The 14,940-nt window shown below is 42.0% G+C and overlaps 1 protein-coding gene across 5 annotated transcripts in view; it reads right to left on the minus strand.

Moving 5' to 3' along the window:
• The window catches only part of eogt (EGF domain specific O-linked N-acetylglucosamine transferase), a 35,086-nt gene that overhangs the window by 7,104 nt on the left and 13,042 nt on the right, over positions 1–14,940 (minus strand). For 4 of the 5 annotated variants that reach the window (XM_033036683.1, XM_033036682.1, XM_033036680.1 and 1 more), the window contains 9 exons: positions 14,470–14,564; positions 14,048–14,152; positions 13,041–13,147; positions 12,796–12,899; positions 8,880–8,972; positions 8,716–8,787; positions 7,484–7,570; positions 5,308–5,376; positions 1,136–1,191 (listed from right to left, as the gene is read on the minus strand). In XM_033036683.1, the coding sequence (XP_032892574.1) occupies positions 1,136–1,191; positions 5,308–5,376; positions 7,484–7,570; positions 8,716–8,787; positions 8,880–8,972; positions 12,796–12,899; positions 13,041–13,147; positions 14,048–14,152; positions 14,470–14,564 (788 nt within the window). The remainder of the gene's footprint in view (positions 1–1,135; positions 1,192–5,307; positions 5,377–7,483; positions 7,571–8,715; positions 8,788–8,879; positions 8,973–12,795; positions 12,900–13,040; positions 13,148–14,047; positions 14,153–14,469; positions 14,565–14,940) is intronic. The other variant, XM_033036681.1, reaches the window with a different exon arrangement.

A 14,940-nucleotide genomic window follows, 5' to 3' on the forward strand; every position in this document is an offset into this window, starting at 1 on the left:
TGAATTGGATCTGCTGAATCGCTCCACTAGACTGGTCCCCACTGGCTTCACAATCCGCAAATCTTCAAACCTGTCTCACACCTATTGATCTTATCTCTGGCCTTTGTTCCAACCATCCGCCTGTCAACGTATCCCCTTCACCTGTGTCGACCCGTTACTCATGAGAGGAATAGATACAGTAAATCCAATAAAAGTATTTTAACCAGAGTAGAGGGATCAAGAACCAGAGGAGGACTAAGGTTTAAGGTGAGGATGGAAAAATGTAACAATTCTAAACTCCAAAGAAAGATTTGACACTCCAAAGAAGTACAGGTTTGTAGGTTAATTGGCTTGGGTTTGTATATAAGTGTAAATTGTCCCAAGTGTGTGTAGGCTTGTGTTAATGTGTGGGGATCGCTGGTCGGTGCGGACTCGGTGGCCTGAAGTGCCTGTTACCGCGCTGTATCTCTAAACTAAACTAAAAGAGCACCAGTGTGATAACGCTTTATCCTGCCTCATTTCTTCCAGCTTGCTCCTCCCCGCCCCCACTTACAATCAGTCTGAAGGCCTGAAACGTCACCTATCCATGTTCTCCAGAGATGCTGCATGACTTTCTGATTTACTCCAGCACTTTGTGTCCTTTTGTGTATGAACCCCAACATCTGTGGTGCTTTGTTCCTGCAATTTGTTTCTTTCTGTTTAAAGAGTGGCTTTCCCCCCCCAAAGTGAACCTAAGTATCTGAAGGAGGTGCTGTATCAAAAAGGCAGCCAGCAGCATCGAAGACCCACACCACCCTGGCGAGGCTCATGTTGTCGACCTCCTCATGGTGAGACCTGACAACTGACCTCAGTGAGGCGAACGACAACAAACAGAGACAGAAGCAGCGCCGCAGCTTGGCGCCAACCTGGAGCATGCGCCCTTTTCAGGGCGGGCACCAACGGATGTCGAACCGGATGGCATCACCCTGCTGCGGACTTCCTCTGCCTCAAACGCAAGAAGAAGATCACCCTGGCCACGCTCTCATTGGACTCCTGCCATCGGGAAGAATGTGTAGGAGTCTTCAAACCGTGACGTCCAGGTTCAGGAACAGTTTCTTCCCAACAACCATCAACCATCCTGAAATCACATCCCTATTGTATAAGGTTAAATACTTACTTGTAATCCACCACTCTGACGTCAAATACAGAAGCCATCTTCAAAGCTTTCACAAGCTGAGGACAAAGGTAAAAATATTTGCTGTATTTTAAATGTTAATTTTATTGAGGAATTAACACAATTCAAGAACTCTCCATCACAGACCTATGTCAGAAATAACCCAAGCACTTAAAAATACATAATTACAGTATGAAATGATAAACAAAGATTTTGTTAATAATTACATCTTTTAAAAAGGCAATAAAACACACACATAATGCACCCTTTTAAGGTACTGACCCTAAAAGATATGAACTGTGTTTCCCTTTTTCCGACTCCGGGTCTTACTGGTACACCCCACATCACTACAACCCTCTTCTGTTGAGTTGCGTGAATGCAATCTCCCTTGACACAACAGACCAGCAATTTTAACAAAGTTTACCAAAGTTTAGTCATAGATTCATAAAGTGATACAGTGTGGAAACAGGCCCTTCGGTTAAACTGGCCCACACCGGCCAACATGTCCCAGCTATACTAGACCCAACTGCCTGTGCTTGGTCCAGATCCCTTCAAACCTGTCCTACCCAAGTACCTGTCTAACTGTTCCTTAAACGTTGGAATGGTCCCAGCCTCAACTACCTCCTCTGGCTGGTGCAGCAGCATCTATGGAGCGAAGGAATTCCCCAGCAATTGTGTGTACCTTCGATATTCCAGCATCTGCAGTTCCCTTTTGAATACCTCCTCTGGCTGCTTGTTCCAGACACCCACCACCCTTTGTGTGAAAAAGTCACCCCTCAGATTCCTAATAAATCTTTTCCCCTTCACCTTAAACCTACTGTACGTCCTCTGTTCCTTGATTCACCTACTCTGGGCAAGAGACTCTGTGCATCTACATGATCTATTCATCTCATGATTTTATACACTCTGACGTCTGAAGAAGGGCCTCGATCCAAAACTCCACCAATTCCTTTTCTCCAAAGATGCTGTATGACCCGCTGAGTTACTCCAGCTTTTTATGTCTTACTCTCCAATCAATTTGGTATTTCAATTACTGTGTGTATAATTTAAACTTTGAATAACGGCACCAAAACATGGTGGTACTTGCGTGTGTAATATATGCAAATAGACTCACACTGTGCAGTTGCAACTGTGACCAATAAAGGACCAATTACTATTAATTTGCCCTTTATTGTTTAATCAGTTGAGCTTGAATGTTAGACACCTTGCCTAAGCTGCATCATACAATACAATACCATTTATTGTCATTTGAACCTCAAATGAAGTTCAAACAAAATTTGGTTTCTGCAGTCATACAACAAGAAAAGAACCAAGACACACACCAACACAATTTACACAAACATCCATCACAGTGAATCTTCTCTTCACTGTGATGGAAGGCAAAGTCTTGTCTCTCCCCTGCTCTCCATTCTTCTCCCGATGAGCTACTCCACGAATTGTGGCCGACATTTTTTTCGCTGCCACCACAGTGGAAACAAAGGAGGCGCAGTCGTCTTTCTTACAGTTTGGCTTTCTTCCCAACCAATTGTTCAAGCGCTTTTGATTGCAACATGCGCCTTAATTTAGTTCAACAAAGAAACTGACAAGTTACTAAAGAACTCTGGCGTAAACAGAAAACGCTGGAAATATTCAGCAGGTCAGGCTGCATCTGTGGGAAGAGGCGTGTAGGAAGGAACTGCAGATGCTGGTTTACACCGAAGATAGACACAAAATGCTGGAGTAACTCAGCAGGACAGGCAGCATCTCTGGAGAGATGGGATGGGAGGCGTTTTGAGTCGAGACCCTACTTCAGAATGAAGTAAGGGTCTCGACCCAAAACGTCACTCATCCCTTCTCTCCAGAGATGCTGCCTGTCCCACTGAGTTACTCCAGCATTTTGTGTCTATCTATGGGAAGAGGAACAGAGTCAACGTTTCATGGGGGGGGGGGGGGGTACTCCTTCAGACCCGTCAGATGACCATTGCCTCTGTTTCTCTTCCCTCAGATGCGGCCTGACTTGCTGAGTATTTCCAGTGTTTTCTGCACCTGTTTGACATGTTTTCCATCATTTGACGAGATTTCCAGGTTCTGACGTGACTTTCAGCAAGTCTTTTTATTTTCAAGGTTCTGTTGCATTTGTCAGAGCACATTGAAGGAATGTTTGATGTAGAGACTTCTCATCCCGAAAAGAAGCATCTCAAAGACATATGTGTATTATTTTTAAAAGATGTTGACAAGACTGTCATGTTGCAGAGATACAAGACACTGATAGCAGGTTTGAAAGACAAGTTATAAGATCAGGGGAGAGAAATTGGAGGGGATGGAGGGGAGGTAAGGAAATAAATTGTTGGCTTTTTGAGTGTCATAGAGTCATACAGCGTGGAAACACAGGCTCTTCGGCCCAACTTATTATTGCTATTGAGGGAGGTTCGTAGGTTCACCGGGCTAATTCCCAGGATGGCAGGACTGACATATGATTGCCTTGAGTATCTAGAAAGGCGCTATATAAATCCCATCCATTATTATTATTATATGATGAAAGAATGGTTTAACTGGGCTTATATTCACTGTAATTTAGAAGGATGAGAGGGCATCTTATGGAAACATATAAATTTCTTAAAGGTTTGGACAGGCTTGATGCAGGAAAAATGTTCCCGATGTTGGGAGAGTCCAGAGCCAGGGGTCTTAAACTAAGAATAAGGGGTAGGCCATTTAGGACTGAAATGAGGGAAAACTTCTTCACCCAGAGAGTTGTGAATCTGTGGAATTCTCTGCACAAGAAGGCAATGGAGGCCAATTCACTGGATGTTTTCAAGGGAGATTTAGCTCTTAGGGCTAACGGAATCAAGAGATATGGGGAAAAAGCAGGAAAATGGTATTGATTTTGGATGATCAGCCATGATCATATTGAATGGCAGTGCTGGCTCGAAGGGCCGAATGGCCCACTCCTGCACCTATTATTCTATGTTTCTATTTTTCTATGCGACGAACATGCTCCTTCTACACTAGTCCCACCTGCCTGCATTTGGCCCTTACCCCTCTAAATCTTTCCTATCCATGTACCTGCCTCAACAACCTCCTCCAGCAGCTTGTTCCATATACCCAGCACCCTTTGTGTAAAAAAGTTGTCGCTCAGATTCCTATTAAATCTTTCCCTCTTCACCTTAAACCAATGTCCTCTGATTCTTGATTCCCCTTACTGAGTGAAAGACTGTGCATTTACTCTGTCTATTCCTCTCGTGATCTTGTACACCTCTATAAGATCACTCCTCATCCTCCTGAAGTCCTCGCCTGCTCAACCTCTCCCTATAGCTCAGACCCTCGAGTCCTGACAATATCCTCGTAAATCTTCTCTGCACCCTTTCCAGCTTTTGGACAGTCATTCAGCGTGGAAACAGGCCCTTTGGTCCGACTTGCCCACACTGACCACTTGCCCGACTTGCCCACACTTGCCCCACCTACTCTAGTCCCACTTGCCTCCTTCATGAAGGAGTTCTTAATGTGTTGGTTGAAGATGTGTCTGTCTCACATTTCTACATATTTATTTTAAATGATATGGGGGATATGGGAGAGCCATCCTGCACCTCTATCAACTGGCAGTTACATCGTTATATCAAATTTATCTAAGCAACTGTTGTGCATTGCAAATAGAAAAATTGCAGCTTTCCTCTTCGGAGAAGTGGTGAAGTTCATAAATTCATTAGTTATGGGAGCAGAATTTGGTAATTTGGCCCATCGAATCCACCCCACCATTCAATCACGGCTGATCTGTCTTTCCCTCTCAACCCCATTCTCCTGCCTTCTCCCCATAACCCCGACACCCTTACTAATCAAGAATATATCAATCTTCACCTTAAAGATATCCATTGACTTGTCCTCCACGGCTGTTTGTGGTGATGAATTCCACAGATTCACCACCACCTGACTAAAGAAATTCCTCCGCACCTTCTTTCTAAAAGTACGTCCTTTTATTCTGAGGCTGTGGCTTCTGACCCTAGACGACTCTCCTGGAAACTAGTGGTTCATTTGCACTTAGTGACATTCACACTTCAGTGAGGTTCGCTAAATGGCCCCATTAATCAAAACTACTTTGTGCGGGGCCGAAGGGCTTGTTTCCGCGCTGTATCTCTAAACTAAAAAAAACTAACCACTGGCAAGCACCTTAGACAGTAAAAATCCTTTCATTAATTACTCACCTCCTGTTGGTTTAAAACTCTACGATACTGCGTGCTCCTTACCAGGAACGTTACGCGAATTCTTCCCGTCTTGATAAAAGAGAGTAGATTCATTGAGAATTCCAAATATCGAAATTGTAAGTGTACATTAGGATCTCAAAATATTGAATATGTGTTGCGTTGTCATTTAGGACAAACCCCCCCACCACCACCTCCGTCGAGATTCCGCTTCCCAGCAGCCAAGTTAATGGGCTTTGCCAAACGTTCATTTGGAATTCTGGAGGCACAAGGAACTGAAGATGCCGGAATTGTGTGCACAACACACATTTGTGGAGGTAACTCAGCGGGTCAGGCAGCATCTGAGGCGGGAATGGATAGGTGACGTCCTGGATTGGGATCCTTCTCAGACATCAGATTTCTATGGAAATGTGTAACGTTTAACTTTAACATTTTAACTCTCAGGATTTGGCACCAGTTCTCACCACCCATTTCCAACAATTCCCTAAGACCCGGACAGGTCGGAATTAGGTATGTAAGGAATCACTCTCAAAACCTGCAAACTACTGAACCAATCTGCAGGGCGGCACGGTGGCGCAGCGGTAGAGTTGCTGCCTCACAGCGCCAGAGACCCGGGTTCGATCCTGACTATGGGTGCTGTCTGTACGGACCTGCATGGGTTTTCTCCGAGATCTTTGGTTTCCTCCCACACTCTAAATACGTGCAGGTTTGTAGTGTAATTGGCACGTAAAATTGTAAATTATCCATAGTGTGTAGGACAGTGGGAATGGACGGGGTGATCACTGGTCTGTGTGGACTTAGTGGGCTGAAGGGCCTGTTTCCATGTTGTATCTCTAAACTAAACTAAAAGTTATTGCAGAAGGGGATCTCTTTTATAACAAAATGGTGGCCAGAGCATAGAGCATAGAGCATAGAGCACAAGTTAATGGGGAAGTACAACTATTATACCAACCCTCAACTTAACCCGACCTAATAACACATCGCTATTCCACAAGCCATCAACTCTCATATCACCATTCTCTTATTTCATTTTTATGATGGTTTGGTTTTATCTATTTCATCTTTGGCTAAAACCTGCAAAGTACTGCTGAACATTGACTTTAAATCATAACTTTAAGTGTGACAAATTAACATTGCGCAGAAGTATAGTTTAGTGATTAAGTGGAACTAACAGTCATTGAATTTACACAGTAAATGCCTTTATATCTTTGCAGGGCAATGGATCTTTGCAGCATAAAATGAATTAACATGCCAGCAATGTTATTATGATGAAACGCCTCATTAAACCAGCGGCATCTCTAATAATCTAATATTCAGCTACAAGATAGAAGAACACCAACATATCAGCCCAGACCACAGACAAAATAAAACTTACAAACTGTAACATTCTCACTCAGAGACAAACACATGCAGTCTCCACCTTAAAGATATCCATTGTCGGCCTCCACAGCCTTCTGTGGCAATGAATTCCACAGATTCACCATCCTCTGACTAAAGATATTCCTTCTCAACTCCTTTCTAAAGGTACGCCCTTTTATTCTGAGGCTATGGCCTCTGGTCCGAGACTCTGCCACTAGCAGAAACATATTCTCCACATTCACTCAATCAAGGTCTTTCACTATTTGGTAAATTTCAATGAGGTCCCCCCCTCATCCTTCTGAACTCCAGCAAGTACAGGCCCAGTGTCGGCAAACACTCATCAATAGGCAAGTTTGCCTGTATAATTTATAAAGACACATAAGTGTCGTCATTCCCAACTACTCAAGACCTTGTACCAAGCGGTAGGGTTGCTGCCTTACAGCGCCAGAGACCCAGGTTCGATCCAGACTATGGGTGTTTGTCTGTCCTGAGTTTGTACGTTCTCTTTAAGTGGGATTTCCTCTCTGGTTTCCTCTCTCACTCCAAAGACATACAGGTCTGTAGGTTAATTAGGTTGGTAGAGTTGTAAAATTGTCCCTAGTGTATGCAGGATTACATTAGTGTGCGGGGATCGCTGGTCGGCGCGGACTCATTGTGTCGACGGGCCTGTTTCTGCACTGTATCTCTAAACTAAACAACATCCAAAGTTACTAATTTTCGTTGCAGTTATCCCACGTTGTTAGCAGAGCACATTATTTGAATAATTAAATTTGAGCTTACTCCTTTATTACAGTAATTCGCTTTTACATTTGGTACTTACCAACGGAACATCTTTTGTAATATTTAACCTAAAGAGGACATGTTGTGAGAATGCTCTGAACATCCCTGTGCTAAAGCAGTCAGGCACCTGTAAATTAAAAGCAAAGAATTAACATTATATGTAACAAATCATCTCATGGACTAACATAAATGGATAAATGGCAAACACATTTATATGTTTACTCATCAAATTTCATGACCCATTGAGGTTAAAAGTTTGATCCTATTAAAGGGCTCATGTTTAATCTTTTGTGAAATTATTGTTAAATTTTATTATATATTTACCATAGTACTATGATTACTTTAATTATAATTGTACATGTTTATTATATAATTTTACGATAAGTAGTATACAGAAAGTACTATAAGTAAAATAAAGCGGTTCTCATAAAACACTTCATTCTTTCTTGCTTATTGAAACTGTCTATTGAAGTTTTTTTTCCTCTTTGCATTTGCAATGCACAAGAGACTAAGATAACAAATATAAACATAAGATAAATATTTTTGGTAAGTTATTTGCTCAGACTTGTCAGAAACAAGAAGCTATTTTCAGGTTAAATTTGTGAAAATCTAACAGCTTGAGATCCTTCCTTTGCATGTTAAATTTATTTAATTCCATCCCAAAACAGATTATTAATTCCATTATTGCAAAACCAGCCTTCTGATTTTACGACTGTTCTTCAGAGTACACATTGAATTATAGAGTGCACAGTTTGTGAACAAGTAAGTAACAAGGATTCTGGATTATCTGTATCAGGAATTTAGTTACAATCAATCCCCAATCTCACTGAAAGGTCTAGTGTTCCTTGCCACCGCAGAATTCATGTAAGTTTGTGTTTTATATGTTGGAAGCACTTTGAACAGAAAAATTAATAAACTGATCTTTGTGCATATGTTGCATTCAAAATGAAAGGTCATCGAGTCATTCAGCACAGAAACAAGCCCTTAGGCCCAACTCATCCATGCTGATCAAGATACCCCATCTAAGTTAGTCCCATTTGCCCACGTTTGGACCATAACCTTCTAAACCTTTCTCATCCGTGTACCTGTCCAAAAATATTTTAAATGCTGTTGTTGTATCTGTCTCAACTGCCTCCTCTGCAGCCACTTTCATATACCCATCACCCCCCGGTGAAAAAGTTCCCCCTCAGGTTCCTATTAAATCTCGCCACTCGCACCTGACATAACAAATTACATTCATTGCAGAGGTAGTGAAGCATGAAGCAAACTTACCAAAGGAGTATTGTAAAATAACCCGTAGCGCATCCGTGGAAGTAAGGAAAAGACTGCTTCCTTGAAGCATACCTGGATATTCACATAGAAACGTACCAAGGTTAATGTGTAAACAGATTACATTTAAAAATGAACATACTACAAATATTAAAATACTTCCATACCCTTTTTTGGTCAAATGTTTTTAAATGTATAATATTGTAATCAGAAAATGCTTTCCAGGTGTCACTGAATAAATCGCCATAACCATAGGAACTCTATAAAACAAAAGCTGAAAGCTGGATTAGTATGAATAAAAAATATCAACATGTATAGAAACATAGAAAATAGGTGCAGGAGTAGGCCATTCGGCCCTGCACCGTCATTCAATATGATCATGGCTGATCATCCAACTCAGTATCCCGTACCTGCCTTCTCTCCATAGCCCCTGATCCCCTTAGCCACAAGGGCCACGTCTAACTCCCTCTTAAATATAGCCAATGAACTGGCCTCAACTACCTTCTGTGGCAGAGAATTCCATAGACTCGCCACTCTGTGTGAAAAATGTTTTTCTCACAAATTACATTTCCATAGACGAGGCAGGGACTATCGCAATGTTTAAGAGGCAACTAGAGAGGCACATGGAAAGGACAGGTTTAGAGAGATTGGGGCCAAACGCAGTCAAGTGGGACTGGTGTAGATGGGACATATTGGTCGGTGTAGGCAAGTTGGGCCAAAGGGCCTGTTTCCACACTGTATGACTGTACATCAAACATTAATACAAATCTCTCAACCGCCATAAGACATTGTCCATATAAAACTCAGCATTCTGCACTCGTGCCTTTACAAATTCTGCATGCAATTTTGATACATTTATTTGTAATTTATTTATTTCGAAGGCATAAACTACAGCTTCCAAAACAGGGGAGAAAAATCTGCCCAGAAAACCAATGAAGAGGCTACAGAAGGGTACATATAAAAGTAAGCAAAGATAAATTAGTCAAGAGGTTTTGAAATACATGGAGCCTAAGTCAATTTGCAGAGAGAGGTTAGCTTGAACATAATCAAGTTGCATTATATCAAAGGAATGAAATTACTGTTCAATTTATTTCCAAGTACAGAAAACAGACACCAATCTTCAAGCCAAAGATTAGAAATCTACTTTGAATTAATATTCAGCGGTTTTCACAACTTAAGAAATGATACTCCATAACCTGTGTGTTCCAATAATGGTCCCGCTGGTTTCTGCAGCTGGTTGCAACTAATACTGGAGTTAAAGCATATCACTGTCTGGGTGGAAAAAGGAATCAACTCCTGCTTATATCGGCGCTTACGATTCAAAAACAACTATCAATTTTCTAAGTGATGCTCTCACACTGCTCAAAATATTAGACTGTAAATAACTGATTTTAAAATAATCTGAAAGACTGCGTTCAAACAAAGTAAAAACAAATTGACGGAGAGAAACAAAACAGGCACAGTGGTAGCAGGCAAAATAAAATTAACAACAGTAATAAATGTAAAATATTTTTTCCTTTTGAGTATATGGTTTTCCACAACAATTTACCAAGAATATGGACTGAAGAATCAAACAAGCCTTAAAATTATCATTTGAATGAAACATTCAGTTTACTCGGGAGATGAAAGAAATAAAGCCAGTGCTCAATTTATTCTGAAGTACTGTACTCATTGGGAACAGATGGCAGAGAACAGATAAGCACACTGTATAAGAGTAGAATTATGCTTTGTACACTACACCATACATTTCACACAGTACAGAAATGTTGTATCACCAAAGGCTGGAGTAACTCAACGGGTCAGACAACGGGTCAATTTTAAAATTGAGTAAAGGCTTCTGTGCTGTGAGGTCACTTTGGTCATGTTAAATGTGCCTTTTGCAGAACTGGGACAAGCTGCTGAATGGTGCCGAGTTCTCTGGACCTCACCTTTCAGAATTTGGCTCCTCGGCCCAAAGAGTCCACTGCATCATTCTACCATGGCTGATCTACCTTTCCCTCTCAACCCCATTATCCTGCCTTCTCCCCATAATCTTTGACATGCTTACCAATCAAGAACCTGCCAATCTCCACTTAAAAATAACCAAATAAATTGGCCTCCACAGCCGTCCATGGCAATGAATTCCACTAAGTATACTCTCTGGCTTGAAAGTTTGGGGCAGGTTTTTTGTTTACACAGAGAGTGGTAGGTACCTGGATCCCACTGCCAGGGTGATGGTGGTAGCAGATATGATAGTGTTATTTAAGAGACTTTTAGATAGGCATGTGAATGTGCAGGGAATGGATGAATATGGATTACATGCAGGCAGCAGAGATTAATTTAATGTGGTCTCATGTTTGGCACTAACCTCGTAGGCCGAAGGGTCAGTTCCTGTGCTACACTGTTCCATGTCGGGTACTTTATATCTTCACTAAGGTGTAACTCAGTGAAAACAAAAACACCAACTGTTGAACTACATTACAATTAAAAAACAAAGTACGTGTTCTAACACCAGAATTCCCTGCAACAGAGGGCAGTGGAGACCAAATCGCTGGATGGATTTAAGAGAGGGTTAGATAGAGCTCTAGGGGCTAGTGGAATCAAGGGATATGGGGAGAAGGCAGGCACGGGTTATTGATTGGGGACGATCAGCCATGATCACAATGAATGGCGGTGCTGGCTCGGAGGGCGAATGGCCTCCTCCTGCACCTATTTTCTATGTTTCTATGATAAGCGCTCAACCAAGGAAACCAAGCCCAAAGTACTATCTGAACTGAATATACCAACTTATGCTAAGGACAATTTAGTTGTGATTCGCCCACTGGACCGTGAAAAGTCTTGGATCGAACTAAGGGGGGGAGCGGAGAAGGCACGACTAGTTTTTATCAATTGTCACAAAACTGAAGGGAAAGGGAGGTGCGAGTGAAGTCTTGAAGGATGTGAAATAAGATGACAATTTTTCAAATGTGAGATTTCCACAGCTCATGTACAGTGTTGATGATGACAGATGAATATGATTGAACTTTGCAAGGATATGGGAGGTGATTCTGTATGCACTGAGACGAGGCAGTGAAGGACAGGCAGGAGAGCATTGGAAATGGTCCTGTCTGCGATTGATAAAAGTATATTGGTTGGTGCCAGCAGAGCCATTCTTCATTTTATCATCTCAAACTTTACGAAGTAAAGTATCTGCGGAATTTTGAACAGAATTATTAAAATGTCAGGCTGCTTCCATCAATTGCCAAAGAGCCTTCACTGCAGTTGACAGGTTGCAAAGCTAAATTTAACAATTTTAACCATTTTTGGAAGGAATATTGACTCAGAACACAGCATTAACAGTAATGCCCGACTGTAATGCATAGCATGTAGAACTGTACAGTACAGGAACGGACCCTTCGGCCCACAATGTTTGTGGCAAACATGATGCCAAGTTATAGTGTAGAAACAAAGAACTGCAGATGCTGGTTTATAGAGATAGAGACAAAGTTCTGGCATAACTCAGCAAGTCAGGCAGCATCTCTGGAGAATAACGATGGATGATGTTTCTGGTCTCTGGATACTTTCAAGAGAGAGCTAGATAGAGCTCTTAAAGATAGCGGAGTCAGGGGATATGGGGAGAAGGCAGGAATGGGGTACTGATTGTGGATGATCAGCCATGATCACATTGAATGGTGGTGCTAACTTGAAGGGCCTATTGTCTATTGTCACCCCTGGCAATGCGATCCAGGTCCCCACCATTCTCTGGCTTAAAAAAACCTGCCCCGCTAATCTCCACTAAACTTTCCCGCTCTCACCTTATAGCTATGCCCTTTTGTATTGGACATTTCCACCCTGGGGTAAAGGATCTGACGTCTACCCTAGAGAGGCAGTTCCATCTAAAACAATTATCGTAACACAGCAAAATACAGCGGGGCCAATAAACGTAAGTAGGTAAATAAACATAAGTTTATTAGGATGTTCATTTAGATTGGAGAAGAACAAATTCTTATGTAAGAGTGTTTGTCTTTGGTTTTTCCCCATTATCTGATTCACAGAGAAGGATGGCGACAAAATATGTCTTAAATTTGAGGGCGACAACTGAAAATAAATGACCAAAATACTCACAGTGTCCCACATCACAATATTCACATCGGTGTTAAAAGAATTGTTGATGTGTTGAGAAATATAGAGATTAACAAAATCACAGAAATGATGATACATATTGACGCCTGAAAGTAAAGAACACTTTTCAAGTTCTGAATGAGCCAAAGTTGATTTACATAATTTAACAGGTAGAGGTGGAACTGAATGCATAAAGGGGAAACATTATGCAAGTGAAGCCATCTATTTAGTAGGAAGTGTAACTTTACCTGCATCTAGCTTCATGAAGTAGGTTGGCTTTTCAATCACGAGGTCACAATTTCCACCTTCCATCGGTTGAAAGTTTAGTTGGGAATACGTTTGTAACTCTGCAAACCTGCACAAAACAATGGATGCATATAAGGAATAGTGACTCGGGTCAAAGTTTGTTCTATAAGATCATGGCTGATCTGATCTTAACCTCAGCACCCGCAGTCAGAGAGGGAGAGAGGGAGAGAGGGAGAGAGGGAGAGAGGGAGAGAGGGAGAGAGGGAGAGAGGGAGAGAGGGAGAGAGGGAGAGAGGGAGAGAGGGAGAGAGGGAGAGAGGGGGAGAGGGGGAGAGGGAGAGAGGGGGAGAGGGGGAGATGGGGGAGAGGGGAGAGAGGGGGACAGGGGGAGAGGGGGAGGGGGAGGGGGAAAGGAGAAGGGGGAGAGTGAGAGGGAGAGAGGGGAAGGGGAAGGGGAATGAGAGAGGGGAAGGGAGTGAGAGAGAGGGGAAGGGGAGTGAGAGAGAAGGGAAGGAAAGGAGGGAGGGGGAGGGAGGTGGGGAGGAGGGGAGAGGGGAAAGGGAAAATGCACATGAGAACACATGGAGATTTAAAGTAGTTGAGACAAGGGTTTACATTTAGTCTTAGAAATACCAACGTAAATAGAGTGCAATTGGTAAAATTTGTAAATCTACCCACAGCTACTAAAATAAATAAACAACCAGCAAGGGAAATTATTAAAGCACGAGTTACACTATTCTCTAGACAGCTGCGTGGACTATCATCCTTGCAAGTTCATGTATTTAAGATAAGTTAAAGATCAAATTAAAATGCTGCCCTTATTTCTGTGACGAGCAGCCATGTGCAGAAGATGGATGGGTATCTCCCAACCTTAAATCCTCCTTGGGGAAAAGGGATTTGAAGCCACAAGATGTAGCTTTCCCCCTAACATCTTGAAACAGGAATGATAATTCTCCCCCAATATTCTCCCCCAATGAATCACAATGCCACAACGAGTACAAATACGTACCAGGACTGTAGAGGACTCTTATGTTCACCCTCATCCACTAGTGCCTTCTTGTTCAACTTACAATGGCCTCCAATTTCACCCTCTTCAAGAAAATCCTCCTTGTATCTGTTGGGAACAGAGGAACCGAGTTAGACTCCCTCCTTAAGCCTCTTATGCTTTGAGCACACAATATTAGACAATGAGACATTCACTGTGCATTTAGGATTTTAGTTTATAGTTTTATAGTTTAGAGATACAGCGCGGAAACAGGCCTTTCGGCCCACCGAGTCCATGCCGACCCCCGTACACTAGCACTATCATACACACGCTAGGGACAATTTACAGTTGCTACTTGTTACACAACAGAGTGAAGTATGTTCTGAATATGCATTAACATAAAAAAAGTCTGCTGTTTATTGCAAAGAAGACATAAAGATAGAGACCTGTCTGTGTTCCTTCTTGGGTTTCTCAAATCAATGTAGAGATTAGTGGCTCTACAATAACGAGTGTATTTCGTGCACGCCAGCGATGAATCACCCTAAAAAAAAACACACAGGAAGAAAAAAAGTCAAATTTGAACAAAATCAAAACCAAAACATTGTGTAGAAATCATTATAAAAGTAATGGAGGAAATTTTGCAATCAATGAAGGGATAATGCTAAGGAAGGAACTGCAGATGCTGGTTTACACTGAGGATAGACACAAAATGCTGGAGTAACAGTGCGACAGGCAGCATCTTTGGAGAAAAGGTATAGGTGACGTTTCGGGCCTGAAGAAGGGTCTCGACCTGAAACATCACCTATTCCTTTTCTCCAGAGATGCTGCCAGATCCGCTCAGTTATTCCATCAGTTTGTGCATATCCAAGGGATAATGCTAACCAGTAACTTCAAAGCAATCATGCCATAATTATTAA

The sequence above is a fragment of the Amblyraja radiata genome, chromosome 18, assembly GCF_010909765.2.
Source record: "Amblyraja radiata isolate CabotCenter1 chromosome 18, sAmbRad1.1.pri, whole genome shotgun sequence".
NCBI classification, from domain to species: domain Eukaryota; kingdom Metazoa; phylum Chordata; class Chondrichthyes; order Rajiformes; family Rajidae; genus Amblyraja; species Amblyraja radiata.